The sequence below is a fragment of the Cololabis saira genome, chromosome 14, assembly GCF_033807715.1.
Source record: "Cololabis saira isolate AMF1-May2022 chromosome 14, fColSai1.1, whole genome shotgun sequence".
In the NCBI taxonomy this organism is placed as follows: Eukaryota; Metazoa; Chordata; class Actinopteri; order Beloniformes; family Belonidae; genus Cololabis; species Cololabis saira.
The window spans coordinates 28000613-28023417 of record NC_084600.1 but is presented as its reverse complement, the minus strand read 5'-3'; the positions used below and the strand labels follow the sequence as shown (position 1 = coordinate 28023417).

General features: G+C 41.5%; 2 protein-coding genes across 5 annotated transcripts in view; one reads left to right on the top strand and one right to left on the bottom strand.

The window, feature by feature from the left end:
* Positions 1–3899: 3899 nt before the first annotated feature.
* On the top strand, positions 3900–22756 carry lig3 (ligase III, DNA, ATP-dependent). 3 transcript variants are annotated; one of them, XM_061740296.1, is made up of 22 exons: positions 3900–4003; positions 5696–6276; positions 6433–6561; positions 9122–9337; positions 9438–9589; positions 9851–10017; positions 11839–11916; positions 12030–12198; positions 15928–16083; positions 16925–17056; positions 17141–17220; positions 17780–17867; positions 17951–18028; positions 18109–18232; positions 19128–19270; positions 19365–19439; positions 19698–19844; positions 20315–20459; positions 21366–21445; positions 21524–21607; positions 21887–21945; positions 22137–22207. In XM_061740296.1, exons 2-21 carry the CDS (start codon positions 5724–5726, stop codon positions 21896–21898), a joined length of 2808 nt encoding a protein of 935 aa, XP_061596280.1. In that variant the 5' UTR covers positions 3900–4003; positions 5696–5723; the 3' UTR covers positions 21899–21945; positions 22137–22207. The 3 variants fall into 3 exon arrangements, with proteins under 3 accessions (XP_061596280.1, XP_061596278.1, XP_061596279.1); XM_061740294.1 differs by lacking the exon at positions 21887–21945 and having other exon boundaries at positions 22137–22756; XM_061740295.1 differs by having other exon boundaries at positions 21887–22278.
* The window catches only part of rad51d (RAD51 paralog D), a 29139-nt gene continuing 27775 nt past the window's right edge, over positions 21442–22805 (bottom strand). The window contains exon 12 of one of the 2 annotated variants that reach the window (XM_061740298.1): positions 21442–22363. The gene's annotated coding sequence lies outside the window, so the exon portion shown is untranslated. The remainder of the gene's footprint in view (positions 22364–22805) is intronic. The other variant, XM_061740299.1, reaches the window with a different exon arrangement.

The window sequence follows — 22805 nt, the reverse complement described above, 5'->3', positions numbered from 1 at the left end:
CTTGTATTTTTGCATAATTCTTGTCTGTAGAAATTGTAAATAGGTCATACTTATTCTCACTACCTCAAACTGCTGCACCTTAAAATGTTTATAATTTTTGTACATAGAAATTCCACATTGTCTATTGTCTATTTGTCTATTGTTCATTTGTTTATTGTTCACCTTATACCATAGAGAGCGAAACTACCGGAATCAAATTCCTTGTTGGACAATGTTCGAACCTGGCCAATAAAGCTGATTCTGATTCTGATTCTGGTAACAAGCATATACAGGTATAAGAGGTATAGTGATTTTTTAAATAATAATTATTATACCACATGTAAATAATCAAATCTATTCTCTTTTTTAATGAGAGAGAGAAATCAGGTATACCTACAATGTTTGCTTCCTCTTTGTTTATTTTGTCTTCTTTTTGTCATTATAAGGCAAACCAAACTTAACAAACAGGAGCCTTGGTAGAATGTGGAAGAACCATATTAGATAGCCACAACAGCCAGGCACCTCCTCCTCATGCTGGTCCAGATGCCATCCCACACACTACTGTGTGTGTCTTCAACCAGCATTTGTCTCAAGTCAGCTAACGTGGTTGTGTTGGTCACTCTGGTACCCACAGGACGCCCAAGCTGGTCCCACAAGTGTTCAATGGGGTTGAGGTCAGAACTGCTGGCAGGTCTCCAACCTCTCCACTCCCAGATTCTGAAGGTGGTCTCTGATACACCCGCTCTGTGGGGGCGAGCATTGTCATCTTGGAGGAGTGGAGGAGTTTGGTCCCATACGGTGGAGATATGGCATCCCCACTTGTTGCAGAATCTCATATCTCTCTGCATTGAGATTGGCTCCAATAACGATGAGCCTTGTTTTTCCAGTGAGGGAGATGCTGCCCCACAACATCACACTGCCTCCACCAAAGATGTTCCTCTATTGGTGCAGCAATCAGCATAGGGTTCTCTGTGTGTTCTCCACACACCCCACCCCCATGACCCTATGATCCACCTGCTGTTGGCAGAATCTAGATGCATTTCTGAACATTGCGTTTCTCCACATGTTCAAGTTCCAGTGCACGTGTTGCAGACACCAGTGTCAAGCAGGCCTGACGGCAAAGGGCAGTCATGGCAGGTCTCCTGACAGGCCTATGAGACCGAAGATTGGCTGTGTGTAGTTGGAGATTGTCCTGGGCAGAGAGTTGTCGGCCATGTCGTCATGTAATTCTTGACTCCCTACGTACCATAGGCTGTCTTAAAAGGGTGAGGAATGGGGTGTCGTCTTCTTGGTATGCCCACTTTGCAGCCTGTCGCTGACATCCCCCACTGCAATGCAGAGAAGATTTGACAGATTTTTCATGGGCACAACCCACATATTCAGCTCTGCTGCTCATACCTCAAATGAATGTGGCACCATTTAAAAGGGAAATAATCAGGCTTTCAAACGGTAAAAGTGTTATTGCCAGGAAGCATTGTTACAACAAAGAAATAATTTACCAAACACAAATGTCCTTACTTTTTGTGCTTTATATAAATTCAATATTCATTATAATATAAAATAGTGATTGAAAAAAAAATGTATAAAGTGAAAAACAAATTGAATAATTACCACTCAGTGCATTCATATAACAATTCATTATTTAGATAGGGGGTATTTTGAATTTCAATATAATATTAAATGCTTAAAATAAAAATACTCTCCACACTGTTTCATATGTCGGGTATTAAATAGTTAAAATAACTATTAAGTATAATTAGAAGTCAAGAATTGATTATGTTAAAATGAAAAAAAAAGAAAACAGAGAGGAAACTACGTTTGCAATATCCAAACAAATGTATGAAGGGATCTATGGGATTATACTTATCAACACATGGCTCTTTTTTTTCCTCAATTTAGATTTATTATGTCATATTGTCAAGTATTATACTATATTATACTACTTTACTACCCAATCTCCAAAGAAACATTGAGTCATTGAGGTTGATCCTTTTTTTTATCCCATTTCCACATTATTTTCCGGTTTCTGAGCTATATCCATGGGTTTAAGTGCTCCGACTCCGCAGATGGCGGTATCTCCATCCTGCACATGTTTAAAGGTCCCCCGTTTTGAATCGACGAGCATCGTGCGAGCACTTGTCTGGCTGCATGCGTTCAGCTCTGTCAGGTTCGATAATCACAGACATGCCGGATGTTAACTTTTTTTGTTCTGAAAAATAAAACGAAAACATGTGGTTGTTTTTATTTGGACTCGGAGACAGTACCAGTGGCGTCTTTGCATTAGGGGCCGGTGGGGCACGGCCCCACCAGAGTGCGCAGCTGCGCAGGGGAAGATTATGTGTCATTAAACATAAGTTCATAATAAATTTGTCTCCAATGAAATGTCCGCAGTTTTCATTTGATGCAACTTAATTTGATCTGCTGACACTTTTTGTAGTGTAACTGTGTGTAAATAGTTCGCCCTGCCTGATCCAGCCTCCTCTGTTTCCGCTCGGTGGGGCTCAGCGGAGCTGGCCCCTCTGCCTGTAATGTTGTTACTGGTGAACTGCTGCGCGCGCGTGCGCGTGTACAGCGCACACACTAGCTTGGACAGTGGGGCCGCGAGCTCAGGGCCCCAGAGCGCCTCTCATTGGCTGCTCTGAATTGAAGCAGACGGCGGTCAAACAGCTCACTCTGTGATTGGCTGTTCCCAGAATTTCCCAGAATGCTTTTCGCCGTCATTTGCGGACTGAATAAAAAGAAAACTATTTCTAGCGAGAAATATATATTTTACTTTCATAATATTCACTCAGTGAATGTACATAATCACTCGCTTGTCTTTTTCAAACCGCGCCAGAATAAAGGCTGATTTATGGTTCTGCGTTACACCAACGCAGAGCCTACGCCGAGGGTTACGTAACCTACGCCGTAGGTTACGCGGCGACGCGCGACTTACGCCGGCTACGTACTTTGATTGATAGGTGACGTTTCATTCTTTCTATTTGAATGAAGTTGATTATTTGGTGAGTGTGCGATTTAGCACTTTATCAATTGAGCAGAAGTTGGAAATAAAACGTTTGGGACCACATCGACCGGATGATTTAACCATTTGTCAAGCCGGAAAAGACAAAACGAGGACATTTAATAAGGAATGGTTCAAAAGGAAACTCTGGTTAACCGGGAGCTCGTCAAAAAAGGCGCTCTACTGCTTTCCTTGTGAGTTCCGGTGAGTCTAACAGATTTTTATAGTGGAACTGACCATGTACTTATATTCTTTGAATTATAGTGGACTTTGTGTAATGCGCAACTGGTGATACATGTGTGGGTGTGGGTGTGGGGGGACACAACCTCACGTGGGCTCCCCGACGCTGATGGAGCTGTTTACCTGTCTGTGGTGCTGAAATGGCTGTTTGGCTGTGGTATACTCTGTGTGGTGGCTTTATTAATTGCTGTGTATTGCATGTGCGCCGTACACGCCATGCTCGTGCACGGTCGTGCTTGTGCATTGTGTTTTTATTGTTGTCACGTTGCTGTTTCGATCTTGAGTATTTGATATGAGCTCTTGAACACTGCCCATTTGGTAGCGCTATTGATATGATAATATATGTCGTTAGATTGGCACTGTTTGTGTGATGATGGCATTATTCAGCTTCAATTTTGTGGTCAAAGGTGCTGTGGTCCCTTCTCTCACTTGATACTGATTGCATAAGATTTTCCAGCATGGCCCCACCAAAATTTACAGACCAAAATCGCCACTGGACAGTACAATCCATCGCTTTCTTCAAGGATGTGGAATCATGTATTCTCAGTGAATGGAATCAAATATAAAATAAACGCACCAGTACAACTGATGTCCTTTATTACATTAGTACATTTTAGAAATATACAAAACAATTGCTTTTATTTTGTAGTGCCAAACCGGAAGTTTAGGCAACTATATAGTAGTAGCGAACGTTACTTGCCTCTGAGAGTGTAGTTGGCTAATAAACATGAGGAGAGCTTGCAATTTAAATCTTTCTTTTACACTTTGCACAGCTTTCGCAAGGTATAGTAGATACATGTGTGTAAAATTGTTTATACAAGTCATGTACAGTTCATGGGAATTGTTTGATGTTTACTTGCCACGTATGTTGTTCAACGAGGGTCGTAGCTGATGCTAATGTTCAGCTAACCTCAGTTAGTGTGGCCCCTTTCTCGCACAAAACGCTTTAATTTGAAATAATACACTCGTGCAATTAAACGACGACGTAGACTTTTTTTTGTAAGATATGCTATTTGTATGCTTTTTATAAAACACAGTTGTTTAAACTGTGTTAATGTTTTAGAGGCACCCGAGCCCTTTGTGTCTAAAGTTACATTTACGCTTAACAGTGTTGAAGTAGAAGAAAAACTGTGTATGTAATTTTTAGCTTTTAGAGTATCTATATTAACAGAGGCAATCAGATGTGAACTAATCATGTTGCTGTTCTACTCATTTGCTATTTATTTTTCATGAGTGAGAGAGAGAGAGTGAGAGAGAGAGAGTGTGTGTGTTTATAAATAATTTATATTTATTTATATATATATATATATACACATATATATATGTGTGTGTGTGTGTGTGTGTGTGTGTGTATATATATACATATATATATACATATATATATATATATATATATATATATATATATATATATATATATATATATATATCTGTGTATGTAATATGTATATGAGAGAGAGAAAAAAGTGTTGGCGTGTGTATGTATGTATATTAGGGGTGTGCAAACAAGGGTACCTCACGATTCGATTCGATTTTGATTATTGGAGCTTCGATTCTTCGATTATAACGATTGTCGATTCGATTATTGGTGCCACGATTCTTCGATTATTGTGATTTTTCAATGCTTTTTTCCATACAAGATTGATTTTGTCTTCATCTGTGGCTACATTTGTAAATAAATAGCCAATCAATTAACTCAGTTCCTCTAACAACACTCATAAATAACTCGTAAACTCGTAAATAACAAGGTTTTTTGAACATTTGACATGTATTTTTCAAAGACACAAAATAATTTATTTTATGACTATGTAAACATTTGCTCTTTGACTTACTTAACTTTGACTAGGGAAAGCTGCACTTGCATGAGAGCCCCCTCTATTGGCAGAAAATACTGAAAACGGTCATTCCTTGATTTAATGAGTTCATTAATTCAAGTACACAAGATATGTACTTCCATCAAATTTATTTAGTATAAACATATCTGCCATATTTCAAGTGAACAATAAGAAATGTGCATTCTTGAAAATGAAATGATTCAGCAGCTTATTCAGTCTGGAATCTGGATAGGATAATTTTTTTTTTTTTTTTTTTTTTTTTTTTTAAATAATCGATTATTGACACATTATCGACACATTGATGAATTGCACCCACCTCTAATATATATATATATATATATATATATATATATATATATATATATATATATATATATATACACATACATATGAGAGCGAGGGGAAGCGAACAATTGCTGTATGCAATTGTTGTCCTTTCCTTCTGTTGTCAGAAACATTTAAATGTGTTTTTCTGGATGCTATGTTCCTAGTGAACTGGAGCTTTAGAAAGTTAGTAATGAAATTAATGGTGAAATGTTGCTCATGTTCAACTGCCACAACTGCAGCAGCTGGATAGATGAAAGCATCATTAAACAAATCAAAAGACATCTGTAATGATCTTGTCTCTTTGCTTTTTCAGGTTATAGCCTTCACACCCTCACTGCTACATGCAGAAATCTCTTATTTTATTATTTCACAAGACTGCCTGTGCAGGCCGACAACCCTTTGGAACAGTTGTCAGATGTCAGCAGCTGTCAAAGGCATGCAGAGCCTTCCTCGTCTCTTCACGCTTTAAACAGTTACCATCACCCATTCATGCAGTAAAACTGTCAGGAGAAACCTGTCATTTTTACTCTGTATCTCATAAGCATAGCTTTCTTCAGAACTGCCCTCCCTGGCTTTACCTGAACTGGTGTTTTTGTAGCCAGCCAGACATGTCAGAACAGAGGTTCATCGTGGAATATGCCAAACGTGGCACTGCAGGATGCAAGAAATGCAAGGACAAAATCATGAAAGGTATAATTCGCATTGGGAAGATAGTGCCAAACCCTTTTAGTGAATCTGCCGGGGAGATGAAAGAGTGGTATCATGTGAAGTGCATTTTTGAGAAGCTAGAGAGGGCAAGAGCCACCACAAAAAAGATAGAAGACATCACAGAGCTGGAAGGCTGGGAGGAGCTGCAGGATGAAGACAAGGATGTCATTAATAAACACGTTTCAGGTACAACATTTGAACCTTTTTTTTTAATATGATTTTTATATTTTTATACTTGTTGTCTTTGAGTGTGCGGGGGGGGTTGGTGTTTAAGAAATTATTTCATAACCTGCATCTTTAAATTCTCTTCAACCTTTTCCTCTAAAACAACTTAACTTATAGATCTGATGGCCAAAGTTAATGCAAGTCCAAAAAAGAAGGTGCAGGGCAAGATGAATACCACTGGTCAGCTGATGGCCCCTCCTGCTGACCCATCTGTCAACGCGCCGCGCAAGTTTTCAGGCTTCACTGGTAAGGCGAAAAACTGGGTTCAGCCATTCATATTAAAAGATTTATCGCAAGAAAATAAAAACTGTCCAATTGTACCTCCATTATAAATCTGTCATCCTAAAATGATTTAAAAGTAAATTGTTGTTCAATTTCAAGGTCATTTTTTAGAAGTTATTGAATCACAAAACTGGGATGTTACTGAGTAGGTGCAGGAGAGCTGAGCGACAGGCAACGTGTTTGTTTTGGTATTCTCCGAGACTGTTGTGCTGTAAGAGGACTGTAAAAGCTGAGAAGAATTAATATCTCAGACATAACTGCTTCTAACTGTAACAACCCCAGTGCTCTGTTCAAAATTATAAATACTGTCCTTGATGCTCCCAAGTCAGAAGTCTGTGAAAGTTTCCTCCACTTTTTCACAGATAAAATTGTGTTAGCTTGAGCCTGTATCTCTCCTTCCTGTGACCCTTCTGTTCCTTTACTCATCTGTTTTTGATCTGTTTGAGCCGGTGTCCCTCTCTTTCTTAAAGGACACGGTTAGTCACATGAAGCCCTCTTATTCCCCTGTAGATTCCACCTCGCTTTTTTGAGGAGGAACTTGCTACTATTGGACCAAGTAGGGCTGGGCGATATGGACCAAAAGTCATATCTCGATATTTTCTAGCATCACTGTTGGCTTCATTTTTTTCTGAGGCAAACCCTTAAAAAAACAGTCAGTTTTAATACAATGCCTTGTGCCAAATGTCACACAGGTACCTTTTATTAACAGAGGTCTGCACAATATCAAAATGTATAAACAAATGAAATAAAAAATAAACTGCCTGCATATATAGAATAAAAATGCTCTTGAATAAAATAAAAAAAATATCCCTTTCCTGCATAACAATTACATTAAAATACACTGCAATTAATACAAAGTAGACAGTAACAGGCAGACTTTTCCACTGAGGTTGACAGTTGTGCAAATAACAAAACATTTTTGCAAATCTCAAATAACACATTCAAGTCAATTTGTCACAAAATAAGCTATATCAAAATAATTTTTTTTTTTTTTTTTTTTTTTTTCAAAATAGATATAAACGATATTGTCTCGTATCATATCGCGTTTGAAAATATATCGATATATATTAAAATCTTGATATATCGCCCAGCCCTAGGACCAAGTGTACTTCAGATGATCAAAAGTAGTCTTTCCTTTGGTACAGTACCAGGGGTTTTTAAACATGCATTCGTACGACTTCTACTTAAAAAAACAGGCCTTGGCACCTCTCTCTGTTACAATTACAGGCCTATCGCTAATCTTTCATCTATTTCTAAAATCTTAGAGAAGGTTGTCTACAACCGGCTTTACCATCCTAGAGGACGATTGTATCACTGAGCTGTCCCAGTCTGGGTCCAAAGCCCTCCACAGTACAGAGAGTGTACTTTTGAGGGTTTCAAATGATATATTTTTGTCAACAGTCTCTGGAAGGTTTGTTGTTTCAGTGCTTTTAGATTTGTCTGCTGCATTTGACACTTTTGACCACAACATTTAAATTTCTCATCTTGAGCACTGTGTGGGCATTAGGGGTGGCGCCCTCAATTAGTGCCGGTCGTACCTAATTCATAGTAGTTTCTGTGTAAAGTACAGCAAATTTGATGGATTGATTTGCACCTGCAGTGATTGCTAACTTTGGTTGACCAAACCTTTTGGCCAAGCCTTTGGTACATTTTGGACATTTTTCCATGTCGCAGCCAACTAACTTGATTGTTAGCTCCTGTTTCCTTTTGGTTGTTCACGGCGACTCATTGGAGGCTCAAGAGGCAATTATTTTTACATAAATTAAAGCACCATGAAATTAATGTGAAAACAAACACACAGTAAAAACCTTTTTCTAACAGCTGAAGACTCAGAACCAGAACAGGATGATTAAAGCTCATAGAAAATCAAAAAAATGAAAGCAGTTTTCACACATGAGCACTAAAAAGTGTTTATAGAGTTTCTTTGAGTGTTTGCTCAGTTTTCTAATTATGCATCCGCTAGATAGTTAATGTAAGACTGAGCAGAAATGTGTTTTCCCAGCTGGAAGTGCTGCGGACCGGTCCCAGCGCAGAGCTGAGTGGAGGCGATCTGAAGCAGACGTTTGCACTTCTACATCCCGAAAAAGTATTTAGTAGAGTATGTCAGGGCAGCATTGCACATACGGACACCGTATACAACAGTGTGGGGGATTATAACTGAAATGTTTTAATGTCTGGGAACCTTTTATGAAGGAGATTTGAAAAATGTGACCTGAGTTAACTTGATTTCTGGACGATCTTACACTCTAGTGACTGCAGTTTCATGTCTTCATGTTACTATTCCAGGAAGTATTCTGTCAGTATTTGGCTCCTAATGGATTCAGTGGTGATTTAAGGTAGTAAAAATCCAAAAAGCTTAAATATGTGTAGGAAAAGCTCAGTATGCAAGAGGCGTGACTAGAACGGGACGGACCCTTTTACCGCATGACAGTAGATTTGACTTATCACTGAAATTGATATTATAAAGAGTTCCAAATAAATCTTTTGAAAGATAATTTCACGTACAATTATGCTTTCTTGTCAGCTACGAAGGCAGGCGGCTCCAGCAGCTCTGGGCCGTCCCCGTCCCCTGCCAAACCCAGCCAAGGCAGCCCTCTGTCCGCTCAGCTGTGCGACCCCCAGCACAAAGACTGCCTCTTCAGGGAGTTTCGCAAACTCTGCGCAGTGGTGGCTGAAAACAACAGTTATAACACCAAGACACAGATCATCGAGAAGTTCCTGAGAAAGGGTGCTGCCGGAGGTCAGTTTGTATTTCCAGTTTTTTATTGTTTTGGCAGGTTTCAAGTCAAATAATCCAGAGTCAGGGCTTCCCTGATATTTGTTGTTTTGTTCACCCTTAGACAAGTTCCACGGAGATCTTTTCCTGACGGTGAAGTTGCTCCTGCCAGGCGTGGTAAAAAGTGTTTATAACCTCAACGACAAGCAGATTGTAAAACTCTTCAGCCGCATATTCAAGTGCAACCCGGACGACATGGTGCGCGATCTGGAGCAGGTCAGTTACGCAGCGCTGCTGAACGTGAAATCACTAAGGTTCTGAAGTGCAGAATAAAACATAAATACTCTGATACTTCTGATATTTCAAGATTTTTTTTCCCAAAAATATTAAGTTTTAGGAATATCTGTGAACCAGTTCTCGCCTGAATACCTGGTCTAAACTTACTCTCACCTGATGTTGTTTGTTGGTCGTTTGGTGATGCACAAAACCCCCACCAGTAAAACACATGTCTTTATTTTCTTTAAATGTTTTTTGAAGGGTGACGTGTCTGAGACTGTGAGGATGTTCTTTGAGGAAAGTAAATCTTTTCCTCCTGCCGCCAAGAGCCTTCTTACCATCCAGGAAGTAGACGCATCCTTGATGCGCCTCGCCCAGATGACAAAGGAAGATGAGCAGCAGAGCGAGCTGGAGGATATCGCCAAAAAGTAACGCAGCTCATCTTCATCTTAGTCAGGCTGGTTAAGTGAAATAGAGCAGACCTGGTAATCCATTGGGACATCAATAAGTATCCATGATCATTGCTAGTCACGTGAAAGTTCAATCATCCCTCTTAAAAAGTCATGCACACTTATTTAGGGACACATTTCTCCAGTTTCTGTTAATGCCACAAATATTTGTTTGTTTTTTTTGTCCATATTTTCCAGCTATTTATGATTAATCAGGCTGAGGCATATCCAACAGGCACACACATGAATTATAAATATGTCTGTTTTTGTGTTTCTACTAGGGGTGCAATGGTTCAGGTAGACCACGGTTCGGTTTCGGTTTTTGGGCCACGGTTTCGGTTCGGTTTCGGTTTGAGTTAAGCCAGAATTATGGTTCTGCGTTAAATCGATGCAGAGCCTACGATGTATGGTGCGCGTTGCCGCGTACCCTACGCCGTAGGCTCTGCGTTGGTGTAACGCGGAACCATAAATCAGCCTTTATGTGCATGAAGAGAGCTTTTTTTAAATTTAAAATTTTTAAAATTATCTGTTTATTTCTCTTGTCACTTTTCAAAATGTAAATTACTATAATTCTTTATAGTCAACAGCCTCTTTAGCTTGACAACTCGGTACAGTACACACTAATACGTATGGGATAATGCCCGACAAGGTGTACATTATCAGAAATATATGGAAGACGCGGGGGCGTGAACCGTCCTCTGCGAAAATATTGTAAATTATTATAATTATTACAATATTAAAAAATATTGTAGCGACCCTGATATGGGAGAGTTACAAAGTGGGGGAGATCAGCCTGAATTCTCTCATCTTTCTGCCTGTCACCGGACTACACGTGACCCCTCATGAAGGTGCCGGTGATGGGCAGAGGGAGGGGGGGGGGGGGGCTGAACCCTGAGTTTTGTTCAGGTGTTCTAATTTAGTTGTTGGGGGAGTTTGCCCGAGACGTTAGAGTTGGAGTCTGCCTTTGTTTAAGACTGTAAAGCTGTTCCTTTCCTTCCTGTAAATAAACCGGCTAGTGGAAGATCAGAGCCGTCTCCGCCCGGTCAATGTAACGTTTCACTGACCAGGCGGAGACTCTGATCTTCCACTAGCCGGTCTCAGGCACTGATTACAGACAGTAAAAGTTCTGTTAACTATTTTCACTCCATCGTCGATGTAATCAACAGCGAAACCGAAATGATGCCACACCAGAGATTTGAATGAAGCCGGTGCTTCTTCGAACTTTCTTTCTCAACTGTCCCGCTGGTGCTCATGGCGAGCACGAGCTCTGCTCTGTGTGAGGGGGCGGAGCTACAACAGTGACTGGCGAGGAGGGCTTTTCTGCTGCAGGAACGGCACAAACACACGGGTTGTAAAGCATTAATACAAAATTAATGGCAAAACCGAAAATCCGCGGCACACAAGGGCGTATTGAACCGTGGGGGGCGACCCGAACGGTTCGGTTTTATACTGAGAACCGTTGCATCCCTAGTTTCTACCCTCCAAAGTATCTTACGAGCAGTGCGAGCGCTGCGTTGAATTGAAGGTCTGGTAGTTAGCACAGTCACGCTGCAAGCTACATCAGGACACTGAAGCAAAGGAGGAAACTCAGATTTTCTGATTTTAGTGTTGGTATTCAGGAGGACGGGGATGAGGATGTTTCTGTGTGAATTAGTCACCAGTACATAATCGTGTATAATGTTTACATGTATACTGTTATTTTGGGTTCTCTTTGGTCATGAACTTGCATATTGGATGCTGTAGGTCTTCTGCATCTGCCTCAAAGCTTTCCACTGTGATAACCTGCATTTCTTTTCACAGATCCACCAGTAATGACCTAAAATGCATCATCAGGCTAATAAAGCACGACTTAAAGATGAATTCTGGTGCAAAACACGTGTAAGTCTTTACGTTTAATGTGAAGTATGTCCTGCCAGGACCATATACTGTACACGTGTGAGAGGTTGGCATTTAGCAATGATATGATCTTCCACTGCTTTCTTTTTGTGCAGTTTGGACGCCGTGGATCCAAATGCGTACGACGCCTTCAAGGCATCTCGTAATCTTGGTGATGTGATTGAGAGGGTCTTGAGAAATCAGCAGGAGGCGTCTAACGGTTCAGGACCCAGGAAGCTCCTGACAGTGGAGGCCTCGCTCATGACCCCCGTGCAGCCTATGCTGGTGAGTAATAACCACTAAAGTGTGATCGATTTCTATATTTATACACAACGGTTATCCCTCCAATCACCTTTTTACCTAGATGTAATCCTGAATGGTCAGAACCACTGTGATGCAATATCAAAATATCTTAATTATCATGCAATAACGTTGGTCTGTGGAGAAAACAGCCTATCAGATGATTGCTGTTGCTGTTTGTTACACGCAAGTGTTTCCTGCACTTATCGCTATGAGATACGATACACCTGATGCAGTCTGACATTTCCGACCTCTCGCACATGGCATACACACAAAATAAATTAAATTACCAAGATGTGACCTGAAACTACTGGCCTCATTTTACCTTTGGTATCCACAAGAAAGGCAATTTCTTAATGATGTGCTTCTTGCTTCAGGACAGGTTTTGTGGGTTATCTGTGAATATAAACTAAACCCACTGAATTAGAAATGGACCTCCCAGTAAAAGAGTGTCTGATTTTCAAAATTAAAAAAGTGAAATGATTAATAAATGATGACTTTCTGAGCTGGTCGGGTAGCTCAGTGTCTTGGTTCTCTGACTGAAGGTGCTGTGACATCATATTTGTGTCTTGCTGAATTACATTTCAGTGCATTAATCAAGTTTCAGATGAATCAGTCCAGAAGTTTGTTTATTTGTTTATTTATAGGATCCCCATTAGCTGATGTCGCAACATCAGCTATTCTTCCTGGGGTCCCCAATGCAATTTTAAAAGAACATACATAGTCCATACATACACACATATATCGCAGTTACGGATCACCGTAACACCGAGTCATAATACACACTAACAGCAAACTTTAAGTCTAAAATACATTAGTGGTGAAAAAAAAAAAAAAAAAGGAATCATACAGTCATTCCAATACCACGAAGTATAACCCACAAATACATTTCTGTAATAAATTATAGCATGTGATATATTTGTTACTCATTGAATTTTATGTAAAAAGTCTTTAGCTACCTTTTTAAAACTGTATTTTGATGTAATATTTTTGATGTTATAAGGTAATGCGTTCCATCCTGTGATAGCTCTGTATAAAACAGTGTGTTTTAAAAAGTTTGTTCTTGGCTTAGGTGCCAGTAAATGATCGTAACATGATTGTCTGGTTGGATATTTATTGACGTTTCTAGTGAGCACTATCTGATCTGCGAAATATTGTGGTTATTTACTATTAATCAACTTCCTCATGAAAGTAAGGAGACTTAATTTTAATCTGTCTACAACCAACAGCCATGATAAATGCTGATGCATTTAGTTCATCATTAGTTTAGTTCATTCAAGTTCATCTTTTAGATGATCATGTGTTTAGTCTGAACAAAGAAAGTTCATCTTTGCAAATGTTCTGTGAGAAATGTGCAAGAGACTGTCTAAACAGTTAAAGTCTGATGTTGTTTTATAATCCACAACTTGTCTGGAAAATCTTGAAAACAACCAGGAACTGTCGGCATGGTATAAAAAACGCATCATTCCCCAACAGGACAACATTAAAGCGCTTGTTTGCATCAGATCGGGTCAGGTCGTTTGTTAAACATTCCCATCAGACACTAAAAAAAAAAAACATTTCTACAGATGTACCTGAGCTGGTCTCGCTCACATCAACACTTTTACTGCTCGTGTTATTTACGAAGAGCTTCATGTTAATATGATGCTCATAAATAAGTCCGCAATCTGGATGAGACCTAAATCTTCAGTTTATTTCCAAACACCAGTTCTCGGTGTTTAACATATGAAAACGCTTGTAGAGACTTGGATGGGGCGTTTGAATCTACTGACCATCTTTGTTGTTTTGAGCCCGAGTAAAGACAAGAGGATCTTGTTGAAATCCTTTTATAGGAGGAGGAAGGTGAAATGACCCTTGTTCTTTCTCTGCCCCGCTGTCTTGACACAGTTTGGGAAGCACAAACCTAAACTGCTGTTTGTTTCCACAAGGCTGCCTTTTGTAATCCAGCGGTTGTGACATGTCAGGGCAGCTGCTTCTCCTCTCACTGATATGTACACAGTCACTCTCCAACAACACTCTTCAATATTGCTGTCAATAACCAGGGCACTTGAACTTTACTTTGGATGGAGTCCCAATGTTATTTTCCTCACACTTGACCAGTTGGAGCACTCTCGATATATGTGCGGTAGCACGTGTGGTGACACCGGGCTACGCAGAGAGCTGGAGCCCTGTTTGTCCTGTGAGAGAGCAGAGACTGGCTTCCCACAGGAACATGGGATTTCCTCACATGTTGAAATGGGTTTTAAGTGGTGGAAAAATGCTGGTGTCCAGGACCAGTATTCTCTCACATTCAATGGCATTGCACAAAGTTCACTACAGATAAATCACAAGTTTAGGCTGCAGGAGTGTGCATTTTAGTTTTTTTTCTCATCTTTTTCTTTGTTATTTGTGTTTTGAAGTCAAAGTATTAACATTCCTTATTGTGCATCAAGGAAAAACATTTAGAGGAAGTTTGTTCAAGTCTGAATGTAAATCCTGTAACATTGTTGTTAACAGAGCAGCAGTCAAATGTGGAGGCTTATTGCTTAAAGAGCCATATTGATTGGTGCAGTGTTACAGTTATAAAACCCAAGAAGTGTCCATTATTGAATGATATTAACAATATTTTATGGATCTAAAATAACAAATGTATACATCCAGTAACGGTTGCTGTTTTGCTAAAGCCATCGTGATTATTATTGTTGGGTGAGGCTTTATTTAAAATACTAATGAACGCACCACTTCTGCATGTCTTGTTCATATCATTGTCTCATTAGGGATGCACTTCATTGGGGCTGACAGGTGCACCTGTGAAATGCTGCCCCCATGTGGTCTGAAGTGGTATTGCTTAATAGAGTGGCTTTAAAGCAGCACAAATGAGTTTTATTCATGTTAAAATCCCAGATCTCCTTTCAAGTAAAGGGATACTGCATTCCTTTTAAGAATTGTCTCTCGTCCATACTATTTGGGGGGGCAGAGACAGACAGACAGACAGACAGACAGACAGATGAACGGACAACACCCAAACGTTGGACTCACACAACAGCAACAATGAGACTAGCTCACAGAGCTACACTGGACATTGTGGCAGAGTCGAGTAACCCCCCCCCACCCCCGACTTTCACGTATCCATTGACTGCCGTCAAGTGCCGCCAAACTGAATTGTGAGTTCTGCGCAATGTGCTAAACTTGGGGAATTAAATTTTTTTCCCCTTCGAGAAAAGCATCACCGTCAAAACTGGCGGTCGCTCAGCTCGGTCCAGTCCATGAAGACGGACGAGACTGTTGCAGAGCACGGGCTTAGTTGTGTAGCGAGCAGGAAGTCATTTAACAGCTTGTTTATAGGACCACGAATGCTCTCGCATCCACTGTCGAGCTTTGCAGCGGTGCTTTGTGAGCCCCACCATCTGAGACTACAAAAAGTAATGATAGATAAGAAAGCGAGCGCCTGTCCGAGGAAGACTGAACAGGAATAAATCTCAGTGCTGTAAAAGCTACTTGGCCTCCACGCCTGTAAGTTCCTTTGTGATTCTTTCAAACGTCCTCTAAATGTAACCAGGGGACTTAATGATAGTTTTATTCATCATCTACAAAAAACATGCATCACTGATTTGGCAGATTGTCTAACGCTCATTTGCATGCATTTGAAGATTAAAGGGAAACAGCTTTTTGACAATAATTCACTACAAGAAACTTAAAAACCTAAATTGATGGCTGTCCTTCTTCTGCCTGCAGGCGGAGGCGTGTAAATCCATCGAGTACGCCATGAAGAAATGCCCCAATGGAATGTACTCTGAGATCAAGTATGACGGGGAGCGCGTGCAGGTCCACAAGAATGGAGACACCTTCAGCTACTTCAGTCGCAGCCTCAAACCGGTTCTACCGCACAAAGTGAGTCTTCCCACACAAACGCAGGCGGCACAGAAGCGAACATGCAGCCTATGGAAGTATTTACAGATTAGCACGAAGGTGCACATCAGAGCAGAACGTCTTCAGGTCCGTCCCTGCAGGCCAGCAGCTTAAAAGATGATTTCTCAGCAGGAAACTCCCACATTTCCAGCAGCAATCTTCCAGTGTTTGTTTTCTCAGCATGAGACATCAACATGACAGGAATAACAAGCTCCACATCATGTTCATGAGCTTTCCATCCACTAGATGTAGCTGCTGTGTGTGCAGAGCACGACTCTCATCAGTCCTGAGGTGGAAGCGCTCCAAAATAAAGGAGGAAGAGCAGCGTCTCTGTCTCCAAGCTGTTGTCTATGCTTCAGAATAGATATTAAAGAACTCATCACGGCGTCGCTGGATGAGTTTCAGCTCTTGAGCCTGAAACTTTGACTTGTGGAACCGCCTTGCAGTGTGCAGCCCATTAGCCAAATGGTTGATTATACATCCTTAGCTTCTGTAATTAGCCAATTTACGTTAATGATAGCTTTGTATTGTGCGGGGGTGAGAAAAGAGTCTTAATTACAAAAGTCCACGTTTGCTAATGTTGTTTTTTTTCTTTTAAATTCTATATAATGAGTGTAGAGCTGTTTAGAGAGGCCCAAACAAGAAAGATTAAATGTGTGACTTTAACTGTAAACCTCATGATTTGAAACATAGATAATTGATGAGACAAACCTGTGTTTACAGGTCCACACCTCCTGAAGGCAAACCCATCCTTCAGAGCCAGTTCTAATAGTTTTTCTAGATTGTGACGTTAATGATGCTCTAAGCTGCGTTTATGCTGCAGGTGGTCCATTTCAAAGACTACATCCCTCAGGCCTTTCCTGGTGGCCACAGTATGATACTCGATGCGGAGGTCCTTCTGATCGACACAAACACCAGCAAACCTCTCCCCTTTGGGACTTTAGGGGTTCACAAGGTGAGGACACGGTACATTTTTCCCTGTTTTCTTTATGGCCAGTCACGGTTGTCACCCTTAAGACCTTCCTCCCTCTTCCTTCAGAAAGCAGCCTTTCAAGATGCCAAAGTATGTCTTTTTGTCTTCGACTGCATCTACTTCAACGGTGTGAGTCTCATGGAGAGGTAATGTTATCACTTTAACCTTTACCTCGAAAAAAATAAATGAATAAATGAACAAAGTCCAGTCCCTGGTGGGAATGATGCAAGCAGCACCATTAATCGGATTCAAATCTTACTTTGAACATTTCCTTTCTGAACCATTAATCGTCTTTGTAGTCACCTGCTCTGTCTCTTTAACTAAGCGTTACTTGTTTGGATTTAGGCTTTGAAGTTGGTTTTCTTTGGAAATCATATTTGATTAAGCTTTAGTGCTGTAATGCCTGGAGAACGAAGAGCCTTGAAGTGTTGTTTAAAGACTTTGAGGACAAATCTTGTGTATTTACCCACCTTTTTCATATTTACATTTGCTTGAGTAATCGCAGTTTCAAATGATTTATCTATTTATTACTTTTATGTTGAGTGTGTTTTTGCTTCATTTTTTTGCCCATTTAAAAAGAGTTGATGTACACGTAAACCACCGTTTGTGATTTAAGTTGTATCAGGGGGAATTTATTTAGGTTTGCTCAGTTTATGCACCTCACGCACTGGCTGTTGTATTAATTATCTCCTGATTTGTTTGCAGGCCTCTGTCTGAACGCAGGAAGTTCCTGCATGACAACATGGTTGAAGTCACCGACAGGATCCTTTTCTCAGAAATGAAGCACGTCACCGTAAGTGTTGTTCTCTGAATCTGGTTTTCTGATAAATGTTCATCTATAGCTCCTGATGTGACGTGTGTGTGCGCGTGTCTCAGAGGGGAGCAGATCTGGCTGACATGATAACGCGTGTCATCAGAGAAGGACTTGAGGGCCTGGTGCTCAAAGATGTAAAGGTGGGTAGCTTTCTTGCTCAGAGCTTTAATACAGACGACAGGAAGGAATGACGAAGAAGCTTCATGTCTGCGCGTTTCAGGGCACCTATGAACCGGGGAAGCGACACTGGCTGAAGGTGAAGAAGGACTACCTGAACGAGGGAGCAATGGCAGACACGGCTGACCTGGTGGTCCTGGGAGCCTTCTATGGGAAAGGGTCAAACGGTCAGTAACGCCAGAACCATCCCAGTCCTCCCAGTTCCCAGACCCTTACCCCCCCTTCTGCAATTACAGATGAGGATTATTTAGTATTTATGACAAAAACAGACCCCGCCAACTGCAGTAGAACATGAGATCATTGGGTTATAAATTAAGCATAAAACCAAAATATAAAGATGGCTTGTTTATGTGTTGTGGGTAGGGCTGTGCGATTAATCGATTTTAAATCTAAATCGGATTTATTAATCAAAATCGATGTTAAAAAAGGAAAATCGGAAAATCGATTTTCCTTTTTTGCAGCTGGCTGCATTACAGACAGAGCTCGTCTAGTCATCTTTGTTTGGTCAAGAAAATTGTAAATGTCACTTTACTAAACTCAAGGAGGATTTACAGTATCTTTCAGTTGCACTTCATTCCCAATAGGGAAATTTGTTTGCTATTTTTCTTTAAAAATAAAAGGTAAAATATTTGAAACAATTTATTCCATTTTCTTTTGTAGTTTTACCAAAAAAATCGAACTCGAAAATCGGGTTTTCAGAGAAAAAAATCGGGATTTTATTTTTGTCCAAAATCGCCCAGCCCTAGTTGTGGGTGAAATGAATGTTACACCGGGAGTTCAACAGCATACTGCATTAGGACATGATGCCACAGGGCAGATCATGGAAGCAGACGAGATAGGAACGCGTTAAGGGGGCGTTGAGGAAGCCGGGGGATGAGCGCATAATACGTACGTAACAAATCAGGGCTAATGGAACAGCTCGTGTCGTTGTAGCACAAAGTAAGGACTCAGATGTTACAACGGACTGCAGGAAGCAAACAGCTTCCTACATGGAGAGGCTGTTTTGTGAAACCATGTGCACAAAATCCCCCTCAGTGTTGAACGTGTTCTTCTGCCCACCAGGAGGCATCATGTCCAGTTTTCTCATGGGCTGCTACGACCCAGATGCCAAGAAATGGTGCACAGTCACCAAGTGCTCCGGAGGCTACGATGACGCCATGCTGGCCCGGCTCCAGAAAGAGCTGGATGTGATCAAAATCAGCAAGGTCAGAGAGGATCCACTCAGAGGCTGGCCCGGACGCTTTAGCTGATGTAACGCAGTCACAGATTAATATTTTGTGCGTGTGTGTCTCCGTGCAGGACCCAAGTAAACTCCCAGGCTGGATAAAAATCGTCAAGAACTATTATCCGGATTTTATTATCCGTGATCCTGAGGTGAGATTTCACTAGTCAGCACACGTCCGTCCCCGCGGGCCTGTTCATGCAGAACCTCATTGTACATCTGGATGCTGCAGTTAGTTGGAATTAAAGCATCACTTAAAAGCGTCTCATGCTTAGGTCTGCAGAGCTCCTTAAATGAGAATCACTCTAAGTACTCGGATAATGATGAGAGCAGGGATCAGCCGGGATGTTTACCGAAACTCAAAGAGTAAAAATCTCATTTGTTTCACCTGCCGCTCTCCGTCCTCGCAGCAAGCGCCCGTCTGGGAAATCACGGGGGCTGAGTTCTCCAAATCTGAAATGCACACTGCTGACGGCATCTCCATCCGCTTTCCTCGAATGACGCGAATCCGCGACGACAAAGACTGGAAGAGCGCCACCAACCTGCACCAGCTCAAAGTAAGTTTGCACCTTTTTTCTTTTTAAAAATACTTTTTTAAAAGCAGCAAGCTGAAGGCACATGTGGGGGAACGATTAAGTAACATCAACCACCAATTAAGCTTTAATGAGATGGATATCATAAAAGACTAATAAGAAATTGGTTATGCATTTGATTATAAGGCATATCTTGTGGGATGGGCTCGTGCTAATTAAGCTCCATTGTGATCATCTGATTGAGAATGGGAGTGCAACACAGGTGATAGGAGGGGTGAACTAATTAAGCCCACTATTTGACAAAACAAGTCTGATCTGAATGCGGAGGACGGGTGAATGTGACGGCGTCGGCGTCGTCCTGTACATACAAACAAATGAGACTGAAATTGGTTGAGGCAGTAAAATATGCCCATGTCAAATAACTTGAACCTGGCCTTCAAGCTCCGGGACGCATTTTGGCTTAAACCCTTGTTGTCATGTCATCACTCTGCTAGGAGCTGTACCGCATATCGAAGGAGAACTTTGACTTTAAAGTGACGGCCGGTCCTTCAACATCCAACGATGACAAAGGGTCATCAGGGGGAGATAGTGGAGGAAACTCTCCGTCAGGCCCCAGGAGCGCTCCACCCAAGAAGCAGCGTGAGTACATCAGCCAACACTAGCAGGACGAATTAGTCAGTACGTTTATGTGCAGTTTAGTTGAGCTACTGACGAGCCCGGTCACCTAGACCCATTTCTTTGTGCCATTATACGTGCATGTAAAGTAAGTCGGCCTCCAACCACGAGGATGTGATGGCGTCCTCTTCTAGTCTGGATTTTGTAACACAAATGAATAAAAATAGCATGAAATGACAGCAGTAATTCAGATTTGGGGACACTTGTGCCCTCAGCAGTACCTCCTGGTCGGCAGGTGCTGATTTTAAAGTGCTGCACAGATAAAGTTGGCTTGGCTGCCGCTGGCAGGGGTGACAGAGCTCTGATGGGCTGAGCTGGAAGCCAACAGCACACCGAGATACCAGGTGTTTATCGCACCTCCATGTGGGATCCCACTGTCCTGTTTACCATTGCATAGTCCACAGCAACCCTCGTATTCATTACCGTTGACCCGTTTTTTGACAAACACAATGCAAAGTTGGGGTTTTTCCTGACCATTTTTCATTCAAATGTGCAGTTCCTCATGACAGATGAGTTAGTGTAGGAGCGGCTGCAAGAATCGTGCGTAATCATTAGGTGGAGCTGCTGTGATGAATTCCCTCTAAAATAAGTGGAGTGTTGTTAACCGGCTCATCGTCAAAGCAATAGATCTTTGTCTGTGCAGTTTAAAGACTGTTCACCACCAGAAAAGCTCTTATTTGCATCTTCTGAGTCGAATCATGGGGAGGGAACTGTTGAGCGGACGTGCACGTGTTCAGCTTCAGTCCAGTAGAACGCTCACTTACAGGGATGAACCCAGTTTTAAACATAACGGGAGTGGTAACGCAGGGCGTTCTCTTAGAGGTAAGCGTGATGAAAAAAGATCTTAATGGACCTAACTACACTCTACAGGCAACAGCACACCGTCCAAACCAAAGGCGGTGAAGTCCGAGCCTCGGACCCCCAAATCAGAAGCCCCCAAGGCAAAAAAGGTACTCAATCAGGTTGACATAAAGATATAAACTTTAATCATCGTAATATTTCTGATGACTGTATGCTTCTACCACTAGATGAAGAAAAGTGAAAGTGTTCACAGCAACGGCCAGCCCAAACCGCAAGCAACATCTCAGCTGCTGGAGCCCAGACACGACAAGGTTGGTCAGCAATTGTCACGCCGCACCACGAGTTCCTTCCTCCGTCCGGGTTTATACCTCCCAGAGTCAGTCTGGCCTCATTTTTACAGTTTGCTCAAAAATGTTTGAGATGGACCAGATTAGTTGCTAGGATACAAGCAATTACCTTACACATGAAGTCAGTGTCTGCTTTGCAGCTGAATCATTTTAACCCAGCAAGACCTCCAGCGAAGGAGGCATCGCTTCCGCTCTGTAGAACTCAACCGTAACTGTTATTTGACAATTATACATTTCTTTTAGTCGTCAGGTTAAACAAGTCTTTAATGTGAAGAGCTGCTTGATTTCCATCTTAGTACAAGGCAAGTAAAAACACATTCCTGCTCGTTTTACACAATTACACCATGAAATAACAAGCCAAAAACATTATGGTGGGAAAGAGATTTGAGGGGGGGCTCGAAATACTCTTGCCCCAGAACATCTAATCAATAAAAGTTCTTGCTGGGTCTCTGAGCTTTTGGGGTGAAGTTCTGACCGTTTCCTTTCCCCGCAGACGCTGCTGGACATATTCAGCGGGGTGAAGCTGTTCCTCCCCACCTCCGTTCAGGACTTCAACAAGTTGAGGAGGTACTTCGTGGCGTACGATGGAGACCTGGTCCCGGACTACGACGCTGCGTCTGCCACGCACACGCTGGCCGAGCCCGACGACAACGGCCAGGCCCAGAAGGTGTCATCCAGCTGGATCTGGGAATGCATCCGGAAGAGGCGCGTCGTCCGTCCCTGTTAGAGGAACGGATAAAAAAGACAAACCACTGCTCAGCTGTTGAACTTGTTCTGGTTGAACGGGTCGTTTGTTTGCAGGGACACATTTCAGTTGAAGCTGCTCTCAGGTCATTTCTTCCACCATTGCAAGGCTACCAGACTTCTTATTCAGTTCTGACATCTGATTTCCTTTCGTCATGTCCTGTTTGGAAAATTATGTAATATGTAGCTTTTTTGTGAGAACTTACAAAATTTAGTTAAAGCCAGTAAACCATGAACTACATCAGCTGAACAACTTTAACGGTTCATTATGAGAAGAAAATACTATTTTTTAACGAAGACATTTGTGAGAAATGATCATGAACTGACAGCAAATCATTCTGCCTTCAGAAATAAACGAGATGCTGATGACATTTGTTCTGTCGCCACTGATTTACTTCAGCAGGAATCATACATGAGT

Excerpts from the sequence above, each read along its gene's own strand:
- lig3 (XM_061740294.1), top strand. The coding sequence starts at position 5,724 with ATGCAGAAATCTCTTATTTTATTATTTCACAAGACTGCCTGTGCAGGC. Across the intron at positions 10,018-11,838 it reads CTGGAGGATATCGCCAAAAA|ATCCACCAGTAATGACCTAA; the intron begins GTAACGCAGCTC and ends TTCTTTTCACAG. Across the intron at positions 18,029-18,108 it reads TGGTGCTCAAAGATGTAAAG|GGCACCTATGAACCGGGGAA; the intron begins GTGGGTAGCTTT and ends TGCGCGTTTCAG.